Source organism: Ostrinia nubilalis, chromosome 1, assembly GCF_963855985.1.
Source record: "Ostrinia nubilalis chromosome 1, ilOstNubi1.1, whole genome shotgun sequence".
NCBI lineage: Eukaryota > Metazoa > Arthropoda > Insecta > Lepidoptera > Crambidae > Ostrinia > Ostrinia nubilalis.
The window spans coordinates 6281097-6303994 of NC_087088.1; the positions used below are offsets into that span (position 1 = coordinate 6281097).

Consider the following 22898-nt stretch of genomic DNA (forward strand, 5'->3'; position numbering starts at 1 on the left):
AAATTGATGATTTAGCTTAAATATTTAATATTTTATGGTATTTCATATGTAATATACCATTTCTTCACATATTTTTAATGAATTATGGTCTTTTAAATGAAATAAAATGATTTTCCGTAGCTTCATAATTTAATGCATACAATTTATGAAACTATTTAAGTAGAAGTTTTGATATTTTCGAACTAGAAGAAACTATTTCCGATATAAAAGCTAATTTAGAAAATAAATATTATGATGCTTTTAAATAAAACTTCATAAATGTCTACTTTATAGGAAAAACCGAAACCAATTTAATTTTATTTATTTATTTAATCATTATTATTGTTTCGAAAAACTACAAATAGCGGATTTAATTCCATAGGGCAGTCTGTCTACCAGTTGACCTGATGATAATGCAGATAGAATAGAATTATTAAGGACAAACGAAAACCAAACTATATTAATTATTTATTATATTATTTAATAAGAATTTAGAATAATTATTATTCTAAATTCTAAATAAATTAAACATTATTAATTCATAGTAGCTTAAAATTATGTCATTGTACTTGGTATAAAAGTAGAAAAGTTAGGTAAGTAAGATTACAAGTAGGAAGATTTTCATTCCAGTAAAGTACATCCACTTACTTTACTCCTACATAATACTGTTTTTAAAAGCTAATATTTTTAATATAAAAATATAACTTCGAAAAAAACTGCATTCACGCTTTTTAGTAGATTAAGTCTCAACATTATATTTTCCCATGTTGTGTAAATATTTTTCCTACTATTAGTTATTCTTTATTAGCTGATCCAAATAACTTTAGAAACTATACTAATTTATTATAATTGTAACAGTCAAAACTCAAAAGTGGTTTTGACCAAGGGCGTTAGTCAAAATTACTAGGAAATCATTAAAAATAATTGTAAAGTGTAAATTTGTGTGATTTGTGCATACAAAATAATGACACCTAAGGTACTACAGTAAGGTGACTTTTTTTTCATAATATTTTTAACAAATCTAGCTTTTTTATTTTTTCAATTTTTATGCTGACTATCCTAACTTAATTAGGTAATACGTTATTTTGTAGCATGTTTTTATTTTCTTAAATCATCTTTTAATAATTATCTTATACCTGACAAATACCTAGTTTCTTCAAATATGAGAAATAATAAAAAGCAACATTATTTTACCCGATGTGGGTAGATGTCATCATTTTAAATGTACAAATCACATAAATGTTACACTTTAAAATAGTTTTATTATATATTTTTGATGATTTTTTAGGTTCTTTCATTTGTTCCAAACGCACATACTTAAATACTATAAGAAACGTCTATAAAATTTACCTTCACAGTTATTTTAATATCCTCACTGTGTAGATTTTTAATATATTTGTTTAGATAATCTAAGGGCGTAAAGGACAAATTATTCAGACTTGGGTATGAAAATGTAAGGTTGTATAGGACAATAGATATACTACATGTACATTATACGCCCAAAAATTTGTGTTTACTTGTTCTTTACTACCATGGTAACTGTACTAAAAAATCAAATGGTATTTACATCCCAATTTTCACGATGAATTCTGTTTAGCTTATCAAATATGATGGGTCGTAAAGGCACTTTTTTTGGGAATTTCGGCAAACTAAATATACAGATCGATAGAGAATTAAATTCTGAGTAAAACTGTATAAATAACTCATTTTCGGTATTTTGTCCTTTACGACCTTTGAGCCCAGAGGTATCGATATGTAGGTAATTACATAAACGTTTGTTCGGGTGGAATCTTGCAAGCTGAATTAGTTAGACCAACTTCCTGACGACAACTAGGCTAGATGACAAAATTTCAATTATTTGTCCGCCAGATAGATAATTAGAAAATATTAGACTCATATTTTTTATTTTCTTTCATAATTAAATAATAACAGTGCTACATCGAGTTGAAATGGCGCGATACGCCACGCTTGAGTAGAATTTTTACTCAAATGTGACGTCACGCGACATTTCAACTCAATATAATACTGTAATTATTCGATTATGGAAAAAATAAAAAAATATGAGTCTAATATTTTCTAATTAATATCTGTCTGACGGACTAAATAGAATTTCGATTTCATTACCCAGTCATCATCCCTATTGGAACGCATTAGTACCTAGTATTGTCTATGGCCTAAAAAAGCAAATGTTTCTGCTTTTGTCTATTGTCATTCTCTCTGTGTCACTTAAGAAGAATAAACTGAAAATGTATTTGTCTTTTTATTAGAAATCCTTCATCAATTGATTGAGTTAAAATTTCGGATATACATGTAATTCGGTTGACAATGCAATATTGTGATGACATGGAGCTGATCTGATGGTAGAGCTGGAATGCCAGCGGCCCCATAGCAACTCCGGGATTAAACGATTCCATCGAGTTTAGGCTCGTTTGATTTTTATTTATTTATTATTACACCTAAATAACCCAATAATTTCATTACAATTTTCTAAAAATGCACAAAAACTTAAAAATCTTGAAAACGGTGATATTTTTACTGGGGTCTAAATTGGAGTTTCTTTTTTGGTAAGTTCACCGACGGACTAATTCAAACTCTTGCTACTTTCTTGCTTTATCCACGAAACATCCCTATTCTTCGAAATTATTACGATCTACAAACGGAAAATCTCTGCTACTACGCCGCAGTAAATTCCCCATCATAAATAAAAAGATTTTTTTTAAAACAAGCTCTTGTATGCTAATAATTTTGGTTTCATGACATGCTCCTAAAATTCATCACCTTATAAGAGGATTTCAGTTTTTATCTGCGAAACTTTTTAATAATATAGGTACGTTTCATGGTTTGGTAATTTAGGGAAGTTTATTTGCACTTAACATGAAAAATATGGTATCAATGTACTGAGTACCTATGCACCTTCAGTGGCAACAACAAGGTCTACTGAGTACCTATAGTCTACTAAAGGCATGAAATAGATTAATTTCACTAAAAATTAAAACCAACTCCAAAACGAATCACCAAAAGGTAGGCTGCCACCGACTCCGAAAATGGCTAATTTTGTAATCAGTATCCAAATTTTTTAATAAGCTCTATAGAACAATTCAATACCACTTTATCTTAATTTTTTTTAATGTGACAGGAGGCAAACGAGCAAACGGATCACCTGTTGGTAAATGATTACCGTCGCCCATAGACACCCGCAGACCCAGGGGCGTTACAGGTGTTATTTTTAATTGTGGTCAGTGGTATTTTCGCGAAGAAACATATTGAAAATCTAATTCTAATAAGTATAAAAAATATAAATTGTTTTCTTCACGTAAATCGATTAAGTTACAGATTCTGACTAGCTCCTAATTTGGATACTGATTGCAAAGGCCTAGTAAATAAATAACGTAATAATTTTTCTACTTCTATTTATCTAGTGCAGTTGTTTTGGAGTCAATTATAGTTTTTTTACACTAATAGATTCTATTCAGGTAGAAAATAGCGTCTGAGCGCGTCATAATTCAATTGTATCGTCTGACTGCATGTACTCTATGAACAATTCTGACATAAAATCTATTGTCGAACAAAAGCTGGGTTGCACCATCTTACTTCAACTTTGATAAGCGTCAAAATTCTGTCTAACTCCATACAAAAAACACCGGTTATTGCCAAAGCTACGGTCAAAGTTAGGTCACGTCAGGTGGTGCAACTCAGCCAAAGAAAAAATTCATTTTGATCGCTAATGTCAGTTTGCAGCGAGTGACACAACCTCCCCGTCTGAAGGCCAGCGGCCGACTGCCGCCCGCACCCCGCGAAGGCCCCCTCAACAGCAAAACGTTCGGAATTTATCAAAAGTAAAATTTATGAATGAAAGTAATGTTCGATTGAAAAACGCAACGTGTCATTTAAAGATTAAAGAATTCCCAATCTATTCGTGCAAAAATCTTTTAAATTAACATAGCCGTTTTGGAGGAGTAGGGAATTTAAGTAAAAAATCGATGTCCCGTATTTATTTTTTTAATCCAAAACAAAGAGACTTAGCGAAAATTCAAACGTCACAAATGTAGTCCTTGAACTGTTGTATAACATATATTTTTTTCAACTATTTCTGTCTAGCAGTAAAAGAGGAGTAGGCTTTACAAAATGCCCATTTGGCGCGGATTGAGGACTCTAATCGCCTTAAAGCTACGAAATTAATGACTTCTTAATTTTGTATTTATGGGAAACTAGCTTTCCGCCCGCGGCTTCGCCCGCGTGGAATTTTGTCTGTCACAGAAAAACTTTATCGCGCGCGTCCCTGTTTCAAAAACCGGGATAAAAACTATCCTATGTTCTTTCCCGGGACTCAAACTATCTCTATGCCAAATTTCATCAAAATCGGTTGCGAGGTTTAAGCGGGAAAGCGTAACAGACAGACAGCTAGACAGACAGACAGACAGAGTTACTTTCGCATTTATAATATTATATAGTTGGGATGGGATTGCGTACTCCTATTATTGACTGATGATGTAGGTAATGACAGGAGCAAGTAGTGTAGGTACTAAAAAAACAAGCTTCGATAAAGTTGCCTTTTAATGTCGTATTGTGATTTTCAGTTGTATCTTTGAAATATTGTCCTAGAAAGGCCATGAGTTGCCAGTCCTCAGTGCATACAGACCAGAAGCTCTGAAATATAAAAGAAGTATTATGAAAACAGTTAAACAAAAGGTACAGTTGATACGGATATTTTTTTTAGGTAGCAGTATTATTTAGTTTCAGACAAATGAAATTAATGTGCTTATTGTATTTTTTTTATAATCAAGCCAAATCCGCTTAGTCTTTCTAATCGTATTTGAATAGGTAAGTTACAAGATAGCTGATGTGATTCACGTACCTAAATACTGCGATTGCTAATAATAAATCTTTTAATCTCTTTACGCCCGACTGTGCGAGCAGCTGATATGGCCGATAGCTCCTCTGTCATCGAACTGGCTGTCATTATTCACTCGGTTGTTTCCGCAGCCCGGCTGAGGACGCCCACCATCATTGGGGTAAAAGTCCACGTGACCGGAGGGGTTCATGATGCGCGCCTGGTTCAACATCGGTTATTACGATCAACACTGGTTATCGTTATAATTACGGTTAAAGTTAGGTGGTGCAACACAGCCTAAGTAGACTTTGTGTTTACTATGACGACTAGTTTAAGTACTGTGTGCTTACATTATAAACGTTGATGACACCCGCCGTGATTATCACACAATTTTATACTTATTATTATACTCTTTGCCCCCCACGAGCCTCGCACCATTCCACAGCTAGCGTTGTCAAACGGTACACGGACAAAACGTAATCGGATAACAGCTTATAATATTAATAAATTATTTTCATAGATTTCATAATTTCATAATGATGATAATAAAATAAGGATCTACCTATCGGAAAATTCAACGTTTCCAGTATCCATACATTTAGTACAGCCACACAATATTAAAAACTATACGAGATATCGTAAAACTAATTACTGATCCTAAAAGTTCTTCACGAGTTCTATTAAACGATGAAAGATGAACGTAGGAAATTAGGAAATTTCCATCAGATGAGATGCAGCCTGCAGGGCAAGAGATTCACCGTTATGCTCAATAATATGTATATTGTAAATGAAAGATCATTTCAGAGAAAGAATTTAATTTTGTATACCGAATAAAGAAGTAACAGAAATAATTATCATTTCATAGTCTAGTATAGCTTGTTAATGAAATTTCATAAACTATTCGAAGGTGAGGCTGAGGCGTAGAAACGTAAATTAATCTTGCACTTAAGGTAACAGGTATTTATATTCGAAAAAATATTATCTTTTTAAATCTGTTGCTGATTAATAACCGATAAACAAGTACTATGTATGGGTGTGTCAACACAATATTATCAAAAATCGGATTAGAATTTCCAAAGTTATCAATAAAATCGGGCAAATCATTACACTCTTGTCAACACAACACTAAGGCTGTGTTTCCACTTGGATGTGATTGTTTTCTCAGCTCACAGCATGGTGTTGAAGTCACTCACTGGGTCGTATTTGTCTCATGGATCACAGCAGCAGAAGCTATTTTGGAGGGAAAACAACACGTAAAAGAGAGCGTAGAAAACTGACGAGTAGGAAAGAACTTTTTAAGTGGCAATGACTTACGTGAAACATAGCGTTTATCGTTATATATAGTACTTTTTACTCGTAGTATTTTTTAGGGGTTCGAACCCGCAACCTCTGGATGACAGTATTCCGGTACGCGAATAACTTCACCAACAGGCCGTAAAATATTATGTTCATAGCTTTGCAATCGTAGCGTTCGTAGCTCTCGTAGCTTGTTAGTATTTTTTATGATTTTATTTGTGAATTTTGTGATTTTTTAGTTTTTAATAAAAGTGTTAGTGTGTCCATTTGGACGTTTGCCCATTTTCCATCATTTGTTACGATTAGCGTATTAGCGATTTACGATCGTTTGATCACAAAATGTGGTTTTACTCAAGTTGTTGTTTATTGTATTTTAATTTATTAGCTTAGTACTCTAAAAATGTTGTTTCTTTTATTATAACTAGTAAAGATTTTTAATTTCTGAATACGGACTATTTTTGAATGTATTAAAGATTTTTAATTTGCGTTTACCCAGTATTTTTTAATATTTTAAAATAAAATATAAAAATATGCAGTGGCTGCGGCAATCCCTCTGGTGCCGAGAGACAACAGCCACTATGTGGAGGGCGAGAGCCGCTACGTGTGGATGCCGGACGGCGAGGGCAACCCAGTGCTCGTAGACCTCGAGGAGCCCGTCGACCACGCGGTCCTCGCGGACCCCACCAGGAACGGCGCCAACAACCAGTACAGGCTCTTCACCAGGTATCCACATATGCCGTCAATTTATATTTTCAGTTAAGAATAACATAATACATTTCTTCAGCTTCATTTTTAAACTTTTTTTCTCACAGGCAGAACCCGACCGCTGCACAAGTGCTGGTCCACAACAACGTCAACAGCGTACACAACTCCAACTACCGCAACACCCGCGGGCTGGTCGTCATCGTGCACGGCTGGAACGGCAACGCCAATGCTCCTGTCAACATTATGGTCAGGGACGCCTTCCTCGCCGTGGCTGACGTCAACGTTATTGTAGTCGACTGGAACGCTCTCGCTAACCAGGGGTACTCTACTGCCGCCGCTGGTGTACCCAACGTCGGCCAGCATATCGGCAACTTCCTAGTTTGGCTGATCAACAACGCCGGAGGCAACTTTAACAACGTGCACTTAGTCGGCTTCAGCTTGGGCGCTCACGCCGTCGGCAATGCTGGTCGCCAGACTGGTGGCAGACCCTCGAGAGTCACTGGTAATATTACCAGTATTATAAATAGTTAACTTTAACAAAATTATTATGGATACGGAATCTTTAAAAATAAGCTAATAATGCAGATAGGTACTGTAAGAGATATAATAGCAAATCTGGGGGCACGGCAGTGCCCCCACCAAGTCGAGCAAAAAAGCGGCACGGCCGTACCATCCTTTTCTCGAAGCAATTCAGGCCATTTTTGACCGCCTGTAACTTCGTTGTGGATAAAATTAGAAGGCTGAATTTTCATTAGCTATGCAGGCATTGTAAAGACACGGTATATTTAAAATTTCATTCAATTTGAACCAGTAGTTTAAGAATTATAACGGGTCAAAGTTACTTAATTTTGTCACTCACTGACTCACCGATCATCAAAACTCTAAGGCACTTCTAGCAGACCTAGAAGCTTCAAATTTGGAATATAAGTAGTGTTTGGTGTATGAATCAAGGAAAAACTAAAATATTTGGGGGCACGGTAGCGCAACCGCCAAGTCGAGTAAAATTTTTCAATTTCGGTCCAGTTTTCTAGATACATAACTGCTGTCTACAAAATACAAAAAGAAATGAGATCCCATCAAAAACAATACTTGTCAAAAAAACCAAGTCTCGCAACTCAGTTGTTCTACGGTAAAAAGTTGTGAGATGGCCTGGACTTGGTATTACATGGATCTCACAACTTTTTACCGTAGAACAACTGAGTTGCGAGACTTGGTTTTTTTGACAAGTATTGTTTTTGATGGGATAGCTTTTTACAAGATCATATTGTTAATATTGATGTGCTGTAGTCTATTCATTCAGATTCAGGAACCTATCTAATTTAGTTCTTTTATGAAATAGTTGCGACTATGAGATTGGTTTGGTTTACCAGGATTGGACCCCGCTGGCTACCGTTGGCACAACAACGCAAACCGTCTACAACCCAACGCTGGACGCTACGTTGAAGCCATTCACACCGAAGGCGCAGTCTTGGGAATCAACGACCCCAGCGGCCACGCTGATTTCTACCCCAATGGTGGCAGGAGGCAGCCAGGTTGCGGAGGAGACATTAATTGCTCTCATGGCCGTGCCTACCAATTTTTTGCGTCATCTGTCAGACAGAACCGCTTCGTAGGGAGACGCTGCGTCAACATTTGGGAAGCCCAACTGGCAACTTGCAACGGCGCTGCCCTGAACATGGGCAACGCATTAATCAACAAATCTGGGTAAGATGGAGCTATTTGAATAGAATAGAATAGAATAGAATAGAATGTAGGTAAGTAGGTTATCAATTTGAACCTTTGTCATTGTACAAAATACTGTAAGTTCTTTGTTGTTAAGTGCCCATGTGGCGATGTAATGTAAATAGCCTAGCAAATTTTAATTTGTTAAATAGAAAATAATTATAAGCTTTCAAAAAATCATAACTCGTAATCTGATAGTACTAACTTTAAAAAAATATCCGTCTATTCCGTGGCCCAGGCTACCCTGTATGAAGAACAAATGAAGAGCGAAAAATTACAGTTTGTAATAAGGCGGCCAACCGTCCCGCATTCTGCGGGACCGTCCCGTAATGACAGTTGCAATTCCGCATTGCAATATTTAATAAAATAGTCCCGCAAATCGTCCGAGGCGTCCCGTATGTCCCGCATTCCTCGTTTCCCATCGTTTTGCTCGCATAAAAGTGTTCCACATCAAAATACAGTGAAACTTGGTTAAGTGGGACCTGGATAAGTGAGAAACCTCCATAACTAGAACTCATGCTGAGGTCCCAACACTTTGGCACTAAATTACCTCTGTTAGTGGGACGAGGTAAGCCTCTATATCTGGGATTTGTTCTTTCGATTTATCATCATAGTTACCTCTATAACTGAGACAGCGAGTAAATTTTATATGCTTAAACCTCTGTAACTGAGATAACATTGTGTGTTTACTTATTCTTATTCTACCCACAAATTCCACACGTAATTCCAAGTACGTAAGTACAAATTTTGAGCTTTAATTTTTTAACAAACTTTGTAATCGTATTTATTCTTTACAGGACTGGATTATACTCACTGATAACTGGCAGTACTTGGCCTTTCTAAGTCATCTAACCAACCGTGTATGATCAAGATGTCAACATGAATGTATTTTGGAGGAGATCCTTTTGCGTCAATAAAGCTGAAATTAAACACACAATCGTCTTTGTTTTTCTATTTAGTTTTGTTTGAGTATTGTTAATTACCTGCAACATTATACACATATACAATTATACATTAACAATATAGCCACGATAGCCGAACGGTGAAAGGGTCGGAGAGGCCGACTCGAGATCCGAGGAACGCGGGTTCGAAACCCACCGCCGCTCGACTATTGTGGTGAGTCCACTTGTAACACAAGCTTATTTAGCTTACCACGAGCGGCTAATGGGTCTATTAGTAATTTGGGCAATACAAATTGCTAATAATCATTAAAAAAAAACTGCAAATAGAAAATGAATAACATTGTTTTTGTTGTACGACTATAGGTAGGTACTCACCTAAACTTATCTACTTACTACATGCAATGAAGAGGCTTTGTGCGATTTACATATTTAGCCAGTTTCAATAAAATTTATTAGTGTGTAATATAAAGTTAATAGAATCAATTTCCCGTTTCATAATACCACACATATTATTGGATTCGTGGATAAATTTTCTACTACTCTATTAGTACTTTCATAAAAAAATGCTTGCTGAATGAATGAGACCTCATGTGGACTTCTTGAGAGAACTTGGAGTGTTATCGCACTGTTTTATTTAATTTGCCTACACTCGTGCACGTTCACAAACTCTTAATGGTTAATAATCCACCATTATTACACAAAAAGAAAAAAAAAGTGCTAAACATGACGTTTCACTTTCCCGCGAAGATCAGCGGCATGCGCTGCACCGCGCATTTCCACCACACAGTGCTGGCAACCTACAAAAAAATAAAGTAAAACCTTCTTGGACATAGTACCAACAGGCCAACTTGCAAACCTCCATGTTAATAAAAACTGAGTAGGCAAACCCATCATTTTATTTATCAACAAGCTTTTATATTATTTTAAATTGGGTAATGTAATAAAATGATAGGTTTGATTGAATTTAAATTTTATTTTATAATAAAGCATTTTAATAACAGCTAGCTTCTTAAAAGGTGTATTGAATATTAATTTGTTTATTATCTCTGTAAATTTTGCTATCGGATTAACGTTTCATACTTACACCTGCGTGTAAGAATTTTGAGCATCTTTTGATTAGAGGAGATTGATTTAATAACAAACTAGCGACCCGCCCTGGCTTTGCATGTGTGCTATGGATTATCACATTATAAAACCTTGTTCTTCCATCACCCTATATGCATTAAAGTCCGTTGCGTAGTTTAAATGATCTAAGCGAACAGACAACGGGAGTGACTTTGTTTTATAACTACATTTATATAGAATTGTAGTGACTAGCCCTGTGTTGTGTGTTTTACACATCTCTAGACGTGTTTTAAACGGAAATAGGTAAGTCAATGCAAAAGCTTATTGGTTACTTCTTACATTGAAATACTTGAAATAAGTGACATTATTCGGTCTGAGTAACAAATTAAGAGCGATCGAATAGGTACACATGAAATCACGAATTTTATTTAAGTAATTAGATATTTAATAACTACTATTTTTTTAGAAATAAACAGACATACTTGTACCATTTTAACTACTTTATAAATTGAGTGATAGGTACGTTTATAGTTGATTGATGCAAGAAAAATAATGTTATCATATCAGATATTTGTAAAGATTCTCCATAATATGTTGATAAAAACTGTAATATAAGCTTTTCATAGAATCATTTGATTTATTGCTTTCTCGACAATGAAGGCATTCGTAGTATTCGCAGCCCTCGTAGCTTGTAAGTGTATTATTTTAATAATTTTTGGTGTTTTTTTTCCATATCGAATAATAGTGAAACATAACAAAAGTGGTGTGTCCCTAGTTCGGTTCTTCTCTAGTTCTGAATTAAAATAATTAAGAAGTTTTTTACTACACTTTTACAAGTAAATCGTTCGTATTTTTTTTTAAATCAGTGACTTTACGTTAGTTGTGCTCGCTAGCAAACTAAAATCTTCTTTATAAATTTTTGACGCACTCGCTTGCGAGCACACCTACCGTAAACTCATGGTAAGCACAAAGGTCTGGCCAGTAATTTAATTTAAACTGTGACTGTAGAAACATTCATAAACATCATAACTAATAATAAATAAGCGACCACTGAGATGTCTAAGAATTGCAACTAACTAAATGTAAAAAAAAATACTCCATCACTCAATATTATTATGTAGTGACCGCAGCAAAGTCAGTTCCTCTGGTGCCGGGGGACAACAGCCACTATGTGGAGGGCGACAGCCGCTACGTGTGGATGCCGGACGGCGAGGGCAACCCAGTACTCGTAGACCTCGAGGAACCAGTCAATCAGCAGGTCCTTGACAACAGCGCTAGGAATGGAGCCAACAATCAGTACTGGCTCTTCACGAGGTAATTCCAACAATATTAGTAATCTGGTTTGAATAAATCTAGTTTCAAATTAATCAGAGTCCCTACGGAGATTTGATAAAGATACATCATCCATCATCATTATGAGCTAATTTAGTCCTGTGTTCCTGAGCACGTCCTCTCAATTATACCTAGGGGCACATGGAACATTTGGAAACAATCATTATTACAATGACAAGTTCATAAGTCCGAGAATAATACTATAAGGTCTCACAGCGCGCATGGACGCACAAGGTGACACACGAACCAATTACTGAGCTCTATTCAACGCTCTGCGTTCGATTTGCTGCTTCACTTAAGCTAGTATCGTTTGTGAATACGGGCGTAAATGAGCTAACACAAAATTTTGTTAGAAAATTCAAGTCATAACTTTTTTGTTCCACAGGCAGAACCCTACTAGCAGGCAAGTGCTGGTCCACAATAACATTAACAGTGTACGGAACTCCAACTACCGTAATACCCGTGGATTGGCTGTCATCGTGCACGGCTGGAACAGCGACGGCAATCATCGGATGAACCCTCTCATCAGGGATGCCTTCCTCGCTGTGGCTGACGTCAACGTCATTGTGGTCGACTGGGGAAGGCTCGCTAACGAGGGCTACACCACCGCTGCATCTGGAGTCCCCAGCGTTGGACAACACCTCGGCAACTTCCTCGTTTGGCTGATCAACAACGCCGGAGGCAACTGGAACAACGTGCACTTGGTCGGCTTCAGCTTGGGCGCTCACGCCGTCGGCAATGCTGGTCGCCAGGCTGGTGGTCAACCCGTGAGAGTCACTGGTAATATTAATGTTATGCTTATTTTTAGTATACATTATTTATATTGTTTTGTAGTGTTTAAACGACGTGCTGGCTTTTTAATTTACTATGACTACGTATTTATGTTACCCAATCCTTTTGATACCAAAATCATGTTGCTATTTGAATGTCTGACTGGTCCCTCTTGATTATTTATTATTCGATCGCACATATAGAATCTAAGCAACTTAGAACATTGAAATGGTCATGATATATTAGAGTCTAGTCATAGATAGGTACCGAAATATTTTGATGAAAGGCGTACAAATTGAACTCCTTTAATATCGACTATAGTAAGTTGACGAAACTATTATTGATTAAGGGTTTTAACTTATTATTTCCAGGGTTGGACCCGGCTGGTTTCCTTTGGCATAGCAACAGCAACCGCCTCCAGCCTAATGCTGGACGCTACGTTGAAGCCATCCACACTGACGGTGGCCTGTTGGGTATCATGAACCCCAGTGGTCACGCTGACTTCTACCCCAACGGCGGCAGGAACCGTCAGCCTGGCTGTAGCAACAGTAACTGCTCTCACAGTCGCGCCGTTGACCTGTTTGCGTCCACGATCAGGAACAACCGATTCGTGGGAAGACGCTGCAACAACATCAATGAAGCTCAAAATAATAATTGTAGCGGCGCTAATTTGAACATGGGGAACGCCATATTCAATAAATCTGGGTAAGATTAAATTGGCTATTTTGGGTTCCAACCTTAGATGATTTAGACAGAAGAAATATGAATAGTGTTTGATTCAACTGAGTCACTTGTGGAGTCAGTCACATGTGAATTGTTAGATGCTTGTACTTTTAAAGTCTAATATTAAGGTTGCAACATCAATTGTAACAGAAGAGAAGTAAATACATGAAGGGCTGAAACTATGATTCTGTTTGTGTTTGTTGTTTACAGAACTGGATTATACGCGTTGACCACCGGTGCTGCTTGGCCTTTCTAAACGACTTCATCAAATGAATCAGCAAGAATATATATCGTTGGAATTACTTTCATGTCAATAGGACCATTGATTGAGCAATTTATTTAATGTACCTGCTTGAATCTTGACTGTTATACCAATAGATGTACCTACATACCTATTATTTGTCTTACATTTAAATAAAACCTCATTAAATTCTCTGCATTCTTAACCAACCTTACAATCTGTCTATTATTTTTATGTAGGACATTGTGAAATAAACATGACTGAAAAACTGAATAGTTAGATACTTGTTTTATTTTTTATTATTTTATTTTATTTTATTTTAAACTGTTGAATTTGTTACTCAACCCCAGGCCCGCGGGGCACATGGTTTTTTTTTATTGCGCTTGTCCTGAGTGAGAGTAACTGAAGTAGGTAAGTAAAGTAGTAGGTAACTGAGCTGATGCCATTTTGGTGCTTGTACCCGTTCTTTTGTAGTTTTATTTATTATTTTGCAAATAAGTTTGACTATTTAGATTTTAAGGCTGCTCAACCCCAAAAATTCCCCCGAAAATTCTCAATGGATTGCTCTGAATCGAAAAAGATATCGTGTAAAATTTACACGTATTTTCGAATCATTCCAAAAATGGTTTCTTTGTTATACGATATCTCAAGTTTCAAGTTTCCTTTGTTTGTTATTGACAATTTTCAAGTATACATCCATAAGTACAAGTTAGTATTGTTTTTCTTTAAGAAAATAATAATTGTTGGGTCTCTCGTTCTTTGAACTAAATTACAATAATGATGACATATTTTTAAGTTTGAGTAATAATTAAATATTGAAATGCGTTTTAAACAGACAGACAAATATATTTAAACTTCTATATAATGAAACTAGATTCAACAAATACAGTCATCATAACAACGATGACGAATTCTCAATTATTCTCATCCTACTAATATCCTACTATCCTAGTACTAATATTATAAATGCGAAAGTTTGGATGTCACGATGTCTGGATGTTTGTTACTCTTTCACGCCAAAACTACTGAACGGATTTTGATGAAACTTTACAGTATTATTGTTTATAACCCAGATTAACATAGGCTGTAATTTATGACGATCTGTGATAAACTAAATATCACGCGGGTAGGGTTGCCAGGTCCAAAATCACAAAAGCCGGACTTTGTGCTTCATTTGGCTGGACATTTTACCCTAAAACCCTAAAAAGCCAAACATGTCCGGCTAAAGCCGGACGCCTGGCAACCCTACACGCGGGTGAAGCCGCGGGCAAAATATGTAGATATTTATCTGTCTAATATTTTAGCACTTAGTTAAATAATCATGATTGAAAGCTAAATACCTAGTAATTTAGACTTTTGACGTTTTATATAGAACATTTTATTTTAGTTAAAATGTCTATATGACGTTATTGCTATATTTACAAATGTATGAATAAGTATGACTATTTTATATACCTATATGAAATAGTCTATCTATCTATCATAGCAGCCTTTAGGGGGTTCGCCTTCAGGCCTCCTCTTCAACCCTCCAACGACTTCTGTCCTTGGCCACACGCATCCAGTTCACTCCAGCCGGATTCATTGCACGGATGAACCAGGATCGCTGGGCCAGAAAGACCCTAGAGTGGAGAGCCCGCAACAACACCCGCGGTAGGGGAAGACCGCCTAAACGGTGGACAGACGACATAAATGAAATAGTATGAATACGTATCTCTAATTACGTCTTACTGATAAGTAACGGATAAGGGACAGAGAAGATCTAATCTAATGATACTGAATCTGAACATGACTGAATTCGAAATCCGATTGGTATTTCCCAAAAACCTCTTACCTACAATCTTTGAGAATGTTTTAGTTTTTTATTACAATCTGCCTCGCAGCTTCGCTCTCCTAGATTCTACGAAATAAAACGCGGATTCTCAGACGATTCAATGGATTACTCGGAATTAATTCGTCTCGGACTTGTAAGTAACAATTGAATCATTTCAATATTAGTTTCTTTGTCAGTCAAATCCAACTTGTACACCATATTCCAATTTAGTTTTGTTTGTTTAAATTATGTTCTTTCAGTGAATTTACATTACATTACAATAATGTGATGAGCTTTTATAGTTTGAATATGTATTAAATCACATTGTTTAAATGCGTTTTATTAACAGACAGACGAATAATATTATTTTAACTATGTAATAAAACAAGAGCAGAGATATCTAAGAAAGATAAAGTGTTTTTTTATGTTAATTCAGATAACAGTAACGATTTAATTATTCGATTTCCTAATTGGTTGATAAACAATTTGGTACATACATAAATATAAGATTTTCGCTGAATTATTTGCTTCATTACTTCCATCCACCATGAAAGTATTCGTAGTGATCGCAGCTCTCACAGCTTGTTAGTATTATTGATGTTTTTTGTGATTATTCATTATTTTTCAAGTAATCGGTGAACTACATATCGTCCATTTGCGACGACAGTGTGACATCTTCAATTAGATTAACACAGAAGATGTCACGTTGTCGTCGCAAATGGACGATATTTAAAAATTTCCAAATTACTCATTAAATTAATGTTTTATCATACAGTCGCGGCGGCAAAGTCTGTACCGCTGGTGCCAGGGGATAACAGCCACTATGTGGAGGGCGAGACTCGCTACGTGTGGATGCCGGACAGCAAGGGCCAACCTGTGCTCGTAGACCTCGAGCAGCCCGTCAACCAGGCTGCCCTCCAGGACCACACCAGGAATGGCGCCAACAACCAGTACTGGCTCTTCACTAGGTATGCATGCTTTGAAAATTATCATCTGAAAAATATAAAAGTACTCGTAGAATGAATTACTTTAGTTTATTTTTAAAACTTTTTGTTGCACAGGCAGAACCCTACCGCCAGGCAAGTGCTGGTCCACAACAACATCAACAGCGTATGGAACTCCAACTACCGCAACACTCGTGGAACAGTAGTCGTTGTACACGGTTGGAACAGCGACGGCAACCATGAGATGAACCCTGCCATCAGGGATGCCTTCCTCGCTGTGTCTGACGTCAATGTCATCGTAGTAGACTGGGGAGTGCTCGCCAACGACTGGTACTCCACCGCGGTAGCTGGAGTCCCCAGCGTTGGGCAACACCTTGGCAATTTCCTCGTTTGGCTGATTAACAACGCCGGAGGCAACTGGAACAACGTGCACTTGGTCGGCTTCAGCTTGGGCGCTCACGTCGTCGGCAATGCTGGTCGCCAGGCTGGTGGTCAACCCGCGAGAATCACCGGTAATATTAATGTTATTCTTATTTTTTTGTATCTATTCTTATGTTATATTAGTATGTTTTGTCGTGTTTAAGTGATGTACTGGCTTTTTTTTTACCATTAACGACGTACGTATATAACCAAATCCTTTTCATACCAAAATCATGTATTGATATTTGAAATTATGACACGTCCCTCCCAAGAATCTAAGCAATGTAGAACATTGAATGGTCATGATAATAGCCTAATCATTTTAGAAATATTTTGTTGAAAGAGGTACAAATTGAACTCATATAATATCGACTATACTAAGTTTAGTAAGTAAGTAAGGTTTTAATTTATTATTTCCAGGGTTGGACCCGGCTGGTTTCCTTTGGCATAACAACAACAACCGCCTCCAGCCTAACGCTGGACGCTACGTTGAAGCCATCCACACTGACGGTGGCCTGTTGGGTATCTTGAACCCCAGCGGTCACGCTGACTTCTACCCCAATGGCGGTACCAATGAACAACCAGGCTGCTCTAACAGCATCTGCTCTCACGGCCGAGCCCCTCATCTGTTCGCGTCCACCGTTAGGACCAACCGCTTCTTGGGAAGACGCTGCAATAACATCTCCGAAGCTACGAGTCAAACTTGCAACGGAGCTACCATGAACATGGGCAACGGAATATTTAACAAATCTGGGTCAGTAAAATTTTACAAGTGCATTGTTAATTTATAAAGTTTCGTTCATTTTATTGAAATGGACCACTGCTGGACAAAGCTCCTCGTGGTCACCACTCGATAACTTTCTGCCCTATTGGCGACTAGCCTAGCACTAAGAGCTGTGTGAATGATGGCGAATATCATCGTCATATTACAGGATATTAATAAGTTCTCGATTATACTACTGTGTCAATTAGGTACAATATTATCTACCTTAGTTCATTCAGTATTTTGTGTTGTTTACAGATCTGGATTATATGGACTGACCACCGCTGGTACTTGGCCTTTCTAAACAGCTACACACGATCAAGAAGACAAAATTAATATTTTGGTAATTTTCTCACGTTAATAAATGTATCTCAACCAATGTTTGTTTTTATTTCAACTTCGTCTTCTATATTATAACTATCTATACTTATAATAAATCTGTAGAGAGGTCAATTCTGTACATGAAATATATTTTCAAAATAACTATCAGGGGGTGATTAGTGATCGATACTGATGCCAAAAATGCAATTAGTAAAATTTTTGTCTGTCTGTCTTTCTGTCTGTCTGTCTGTCTGTCTGTCTGTCTGTATGTTCCTTATAGAAACAGAAACTACTCGACGGATTTTAACGAAACTTGGTACAATTATTCTTCATACTCCTGGGCAGGTTATAGGATACTTAAGAATTCCCACGGGAACGGGAATTAGCGGGAAAATCCTTTTGTATGAAAAATCTAAACCGCTTAAGTTAGACGCTTGAAATTTGGCATGCAGGTACCTTAGTAAGCTTAGAGCTTAGTTACAACAGGATATTGCTAAATTCCCACGGGAACGGGAGTTAGTGGGAAAAAATATTTGAATGAAAAAATCTAAACCGCGTAAGATAGATGAAGGGGGTAAAACGGGATCCACGCGTACGAAGTCGCGGGCGGCCGCTAGTATTATAATTTATAATGTTAATAGAATCAATACATGATGGATATTAAAGTTTTCGTCTCATTACGATCGACGATACCGACAATCTCTCTCCTGCTTTTTCTTTCAGTCACAGCTAGCTATCTACTTATCTTTTTGAATAGATCATAAGGATTATGTCTCTAATGAGATACCAAGTATCGATTTTCCCAAAAGGTGACTGATATTAGTAAAGTTCCATTTTTCGGAAAGTACTGGTGGAAAGCACTCATCGATAAAATTGCTTTGACATTTGGTTTATATTTTTTATGCAGTACAAGCAGGAATTAGGCTGCATCTACACCTTATCAAGTAATATGCATTCAGGATGGTATGTCTGCCCAGGAGATGCTTATTTAATTTTCATCTTATAGGGTGAATAGATTCAGCTTCAAATCCAAAGACTTAGGCTGAGTTGCACCATCGTACTTTAACTTTGACAAACGTCAAAAATCTGTCAAACTCCATATAAAAACACCGGTTACCGTTATAGTTACCGATAAAGTTAGGTGGTGCAACTCAGCCTTAAAATATGCGTTTTGGTTTAATTATTGCTCTAATTAAACAAACAATTTATCATAAAGCAGGAAGGCGCTGGAACTGTTTCAGTTCTTTTGTTCGTTTTAGCCAAATGACGTCACTTGTTGGACAGAGGTCTCCCCTAAGGATTTCCAAAACGACCGGTCCTGTGCTGCCCGCATCTAGCATGTTCTTATTTAACGACTTATATTATTGATGTGAGTTCAGTAGCTTAAAGCTAAAAAACAAAGGCATCGAGCCATGAAATCTGCGGATTATTTTGTTGGGGCTTAATTTATTGTTCATTCATCAGTAGTGATTAGCTGTCAACCAAAGTATTTATTGTATTCGGCGGCAGTGGTGCTGTATTAGATAATGTAACATTACAATCTATTGCGATTTGATAACATTGCAAATCTACTCGTATGTTTTTAAGATTCCGTGGTAACAACAACGAGACGCACTAGCATATAAAAAGACGAACGAACTGATGAGGAACTTAAAGGATTTCTCTTTACTCTGGAATCTGCCGAAGTCCTGTCAGTGAAAGCTATCCAGTATATGGTGGCTGGTGGTAGAGTAAGATACTATATTTTAGACGTTTAGAGCGTTCGGTCCTGCAAAGGGCGTACATAATACATAGTTACTATGTAATATTAAAAGAATTTAAATATAAGCTTCAAACATTAGAAGTTATTGAGCTCTTCCTCTTAACTTTTTTTTAATATCTAGTACCTATAATCTTGTCGTCCGGTCAAAGGATTCCCTAGTGAAGCGCTCACAACCTATTGCATAATCGAGGTTTTGCTACAAATAAAGTTTTTTTTCGAGGGTTCCGCATTTTGATAAACTCCAGTACAATCAAACGCACGCCAAGTGCCAAGTTCCTCCTGCGTGCTATTTAATGTTATCTTTAATTAATTATTATGTTTTCAAATGACTAGTACTGATTTCGTAGATTACCACCTACCAACAATAATAACTTACACACACAGACTTCCAAAATGATATTGCGATTTTACTAATGTAGTCTTTTCCCGCAACTTTGTTTGTACCTTTTTTATGAAAATTCATTTTTTTTAAATCAAACTCCATCTTTGTGTGGATAATAAGATGTCATAACTACCTATGTAGTGTTTTGATAAAACAACAAAGTCTAACATAGATTTTGGGCGAGCGAAAGGGTGTGTTACTTATATGCGTTTAACGCTGTAACGCTGCCAATTCGCTCATTGCACGGTCTGTCCCGGCCGCTTGCTTTGGTGTTGGCCTTGAGGGAGAGCGCTGGTTGTGTAGATCCTCAAGGCAAGCCTGACTGTTATCCTTCTCGTGGTTGCCGCCTGTTTTTGGTCTGGTTCCTTATGAAACAGACGTAACGGAAATGGTCAGACGCATCCCATGCTCCTTAACACCCTTTTCCTACCCCAATCCTGCTTTGCTTTTGCATTTCCTTCCTCTCCTAGGGATACCACAAACCTTGAGGTCCTTAGCCTCCTCAAAAAGTGTGGTCATGGCTACCTTGGGAAAGTACCATGGACGATTTCCCCCTAATTCAAGGTGTGATGCGAACCGTGCCGATGAACGCGTGGCTGAGAGGGAGCTCAGTCTTGAACGGTGCCTGCCCGAGACCAGAGCGATTCGGTGCAGTATTCAGCTCTTCCCTGGGCATGCGGGGCTCTGCCGAGGGTGACCGATTACTTCCCTAGCTACTCGTGGGAACTTTTATGAATACCTTTTCCATAAAAATACCCAAAACTCCTCCCTTAGGGGAACAATTGGACAGGCCTGACGGAGAGCCTTCATTGACCTCCAAATCGCCTTGCTCCAAAATTTCGGAGAGTCTCTCGGCTATGTCTGTGGGGGGCACTAGTGCTGAACCACAAACAGAGTCGACAAAGACCCCGAAGGACACAAAGCGTGCCAGGCTTTGTGGTGCGGCCAGGAAGAGGTTCCGGAGGCTGATTGCAGCGGAACTTGGTGCTGAACAAGCCCTTGCTCTCTGCAGGAAGCCCTGGGATCAAATTCCGGTCGACAATCCTCCTCCCGATCCAAAGGCGAAAAAACGCCTACGTTCGGAGGAAGAATCCCCGCGGGAACAGCCGAAGAAAACCTCTAGGCTGGACGTCACGGCAACCCCCCTCCCTAAGGTACAATACAGCGTTGTAGCTGGCGCCGTGCGAGTGGGTGTCCGAAATTCGGCCCCCATGAGCGAGGACCAGATGCGACTGCTGCATGACGCCCTTCTCGAGTCCATCGCCAAGATGGCCGGGAAGAAGGGAGTCCCGCGACCAAGATTTGCTGGTTTCTCCTACAAGACGGGGTGGGTCCTGGTTAACTGTGAGAACCAGGAAAGCCATGACTGGCTTGTAGGAGAGATCAGGCAAATCAAACCGTGGCCTGAGGCGGAACTCTCGACCATACCCGAGAGCGAACTGCCTAGGCCACAGGTGGGGACCACTTTCATACCCATCAGCGAGGCGGCAACGGTCGAAAAGGCTTTGCCGCTGCTGGAGGCGCAGAATGATGGTCTCAACCCGGGGCTATGGCGAGTTCTCCATAAGCGGGCCGAGGCGGGAGGGACTGTGGTGACCTTCTCGTTGGACGATCCGTCGGCGGAGACTCTCCGTGCAAATAACGGCAGAGCTGGCCTTGGCTTTAAATATGTAATATTTAATGTCAGGGGGGGCTCTGCCGCGGAACAGCCCAACGTGGAAACACCTAGGCCGTCGACTTCTGCTGGAGTGCAAGAGGCAACGAGGAGCCCTGCGGGGACCTCGCGCCAAAGGCCTCCGCTGAGGTCGACCAAAGGCCGGGGTGGAGCCACGAGGGGCGGCACAAGTCGTAGGGGGGTAAGAGGAGGCGGAGGGAATAGAGGACGTCCAGGTCCCCTACCCAAGAAGCCTCACACACCCGCCCTACGCTAAGCCAATGGCTCCCTACAACAGCAGAGCGAGGATCTTGCAGGGTAACCTCCATCATGCAGCAGCTGCGACTGCGGTGGTGGAGTGTTGCTTTGCCAAACAGAACATAGACCTCGCTCTGATCCAAGAACCTTGGATATCCAACGGCAACATCCAGGGGCTAGGGGCCGCCGGTAAGATTCTCTTCAATAATGGTGGCTATAGACCCAGGGCGTGCATCGTTCATAACAAAAATATTGACCTTTTACCTGTTCCAGAGCTTTGCAATGACGACCTGGTCGCAGGATACATCAATCTCCAAGGGTGGAGTGGGGCTAGAGTAATCGTCTGCTCAGCCTACCTCCCCGGTGATAAGCCCAATCCCACAGAAGACCTGGTGAACGTTGTGGCCTACGCACAAAGACACAACGCCGACCTGCTTGTGGGATGCGATGCCAATGCCCACCACACCTCGTGGGGGAGCACCGACATCAACAAAAGAGGTGAGTTACTTTATGACTTCCTTCTATCTAACAATCTGCATACACTTAACCTAGGATGCACACCGACCTTTGTAACGTGTAACAGACAAGAAGTTCTTGACATAACTTTCGCAACGAATGCCTTAGCCAGGCACGTCATCGACTGGCAGGTAAGTAATGAAAACTCTATGTCAGATCACCGACACATTCGATTTAACCTGGAAGCATCGCTGCCAAGGCGAATCGAAACCTACAGGGATCCAAGGGCTACTGACTGGGACCATTTCAGGGACCAGTTAAAAACCAACCTTGATGTGATCCCAAAAATCATCAGAACTGTGGAGTGCTTGGAATTAGCAGTGGAGGTAGTCACAGTAGGAATAACCAAAGCCTACGAGGACAGCTGCCCTGTGAAAACCAAAGCATCCACAAGTAAAGTCTCATGGTGGAACTCTAAGCTGCAAAAGCTACGAGAAGAAACCAGGAGACTCTTTAATAGAGCTAAAAAATCCCATGAATGGGACACATATAAGAAAGCTC

At 38.7% G+C, this 22898-nt stretch overlaps 3 protein-coding genes across 3 annotated transcripts; all 3 read left to right on the plus strand.

Moving 5' to 3' along the window:
- The first annotated feature begins 6276 nt into the window (after positions 1–6276).
- On the plus strand, positions 6277–9470 carry LOC135075332 (pancreatic lipase-related protein 2-like). The gene is made up of 5 exons (XM_063969753.1): positions 6277–6299; positions 6643–6829; positions 6919–7313; positions 8182–8515; positions 9331–9470. The coding sequence occupies exons 2-5, from the start codon at positions 6714–6716 to the stop codon at positions 9374–9376; spliced, it is 891 nt and encodes a 296-aa protein (XP_063825823.1). The 5' UTR covers positions 6277–6299; positions 6643–6713; the 3' UTR covers positions 9377–9470.
- A 1611-nt stretch (positions 9471–11081) lies between these two features.
- LOC135075338 (pancreatic triacylglycerol lipase-like) lies at positions 11082–13846 on the plus strand. Its single transcript, XM_063969768.1, has 5 exons — positions 11082–11191; positions 11622–11814; positions 12218–12612; positions 12975–13308; positions 13537–13846. The coding sequence occupies exons 1-5, from the start codon at positions 11155–11157 to the stop codon at positions 13580–13582; spliced, it is 1005 nt and encodes a 334-aa protein (XP_063825838.1). The 5' UTR covers positions 11082–11154; the 3' UTR covers positions 13583–13846.
- A 2072-nt stretch (positions 13847–15918) lies between these two features.
- LOC135075343 (phospholipase A1 member A-like) lies at positions 15919–17874 on the plus strand. The gene is made up of 5 exons (XM_063969780.1): positions 15919–15961; positions 16153–16345; positions 16439–16833; positions 17162–17495; positions 17763–17874. The coding sequence occupies exons 1-5, from the start codon at positions 15925–15927 to the stop codon at positions 17806–17808; spliced, it is 1005 nt and encodes a 334-aa protein (XP_063825850.1). The 5' UTR covers positions 15919–15924; the 3' UTR covers positions 17809–17874.
- The last annotated feature ends 5024 nt before the right edge of the window (positions 17875–22898 follow it).

What these genes read in the sequence shown, in the direction of transcription:
- LOC135075332 (XM_063969753.1), top strand. Translation starts at nt 6,714, where the DNA reads ATGCCGGACGGCGAGGGCAACCCAGTGCTCGTAGACCTCGAGGAGCCC. An exon ending in CAGTACAGGCTCTTCACCAG is followed by an intron (nt 6,830 to 6,918) that starts GTATCCACATAT and finishes TTTTTCTCACAG; the next exon opens with GCAGAACCCGACCGCTGCAC. An exon ending in GCATTAATCAACAAATCTGG is followed by an intron (nt 8,516 to 9,330) that starts GTAAGATGGAGC and finishes TATTCTTTACAG; the next exon opens with GACTGGATTATACTCACTGA.
- LOC135075338 (XM_063969768.1), top strand. Translation starts at nt 11,155, where the DNA reads ATGAAGGCATTCGTAGTATTCGCAGCCCTCGTAGCTT. An exon ending in ATTCGCAGCCCTCGTAGCTT is followed by an intron (nt 11,192 to 11,621) that starts GTAAGTGTATTA and finishes ATTATTATGTAG; the next exon opens with TGACCGCAGCAAAGTCAGTT. An exon ending in CAGTACTGGCTCTTCACGAG is followed by an intron (nt 11,815 to 12,217) that starts GTAATTCCAACA and finishes TTTGTTCCACAG; the next exon opens with GCAGAACCCTACTAGCAGGC.
- LOC135075343 (XM_063969780.1), top strand. Translation starts at nt 15,925, where the DNA reads ATGAAAGTATTCGTAGTGATCGCAGCTCTCACAGCTT. An exon ending in CAGTACTGGCTCTTCACTAG is followed by an intron (nt 16,346 to 16,438) that starts GTATGCATGCTT and finishes TTTGTTGCACAG; the next exon opens with GCAGAACCCTACCGCCAGGC. An exon ending in GGAATATTTAACAAATCTGG is followed by an intron (nt 17,496 to 17,762) that starts GTCAGTAAAATT and finishes TGTTGTTTACAG; the next exon opens with ATCTGGATTATATGGACTGA.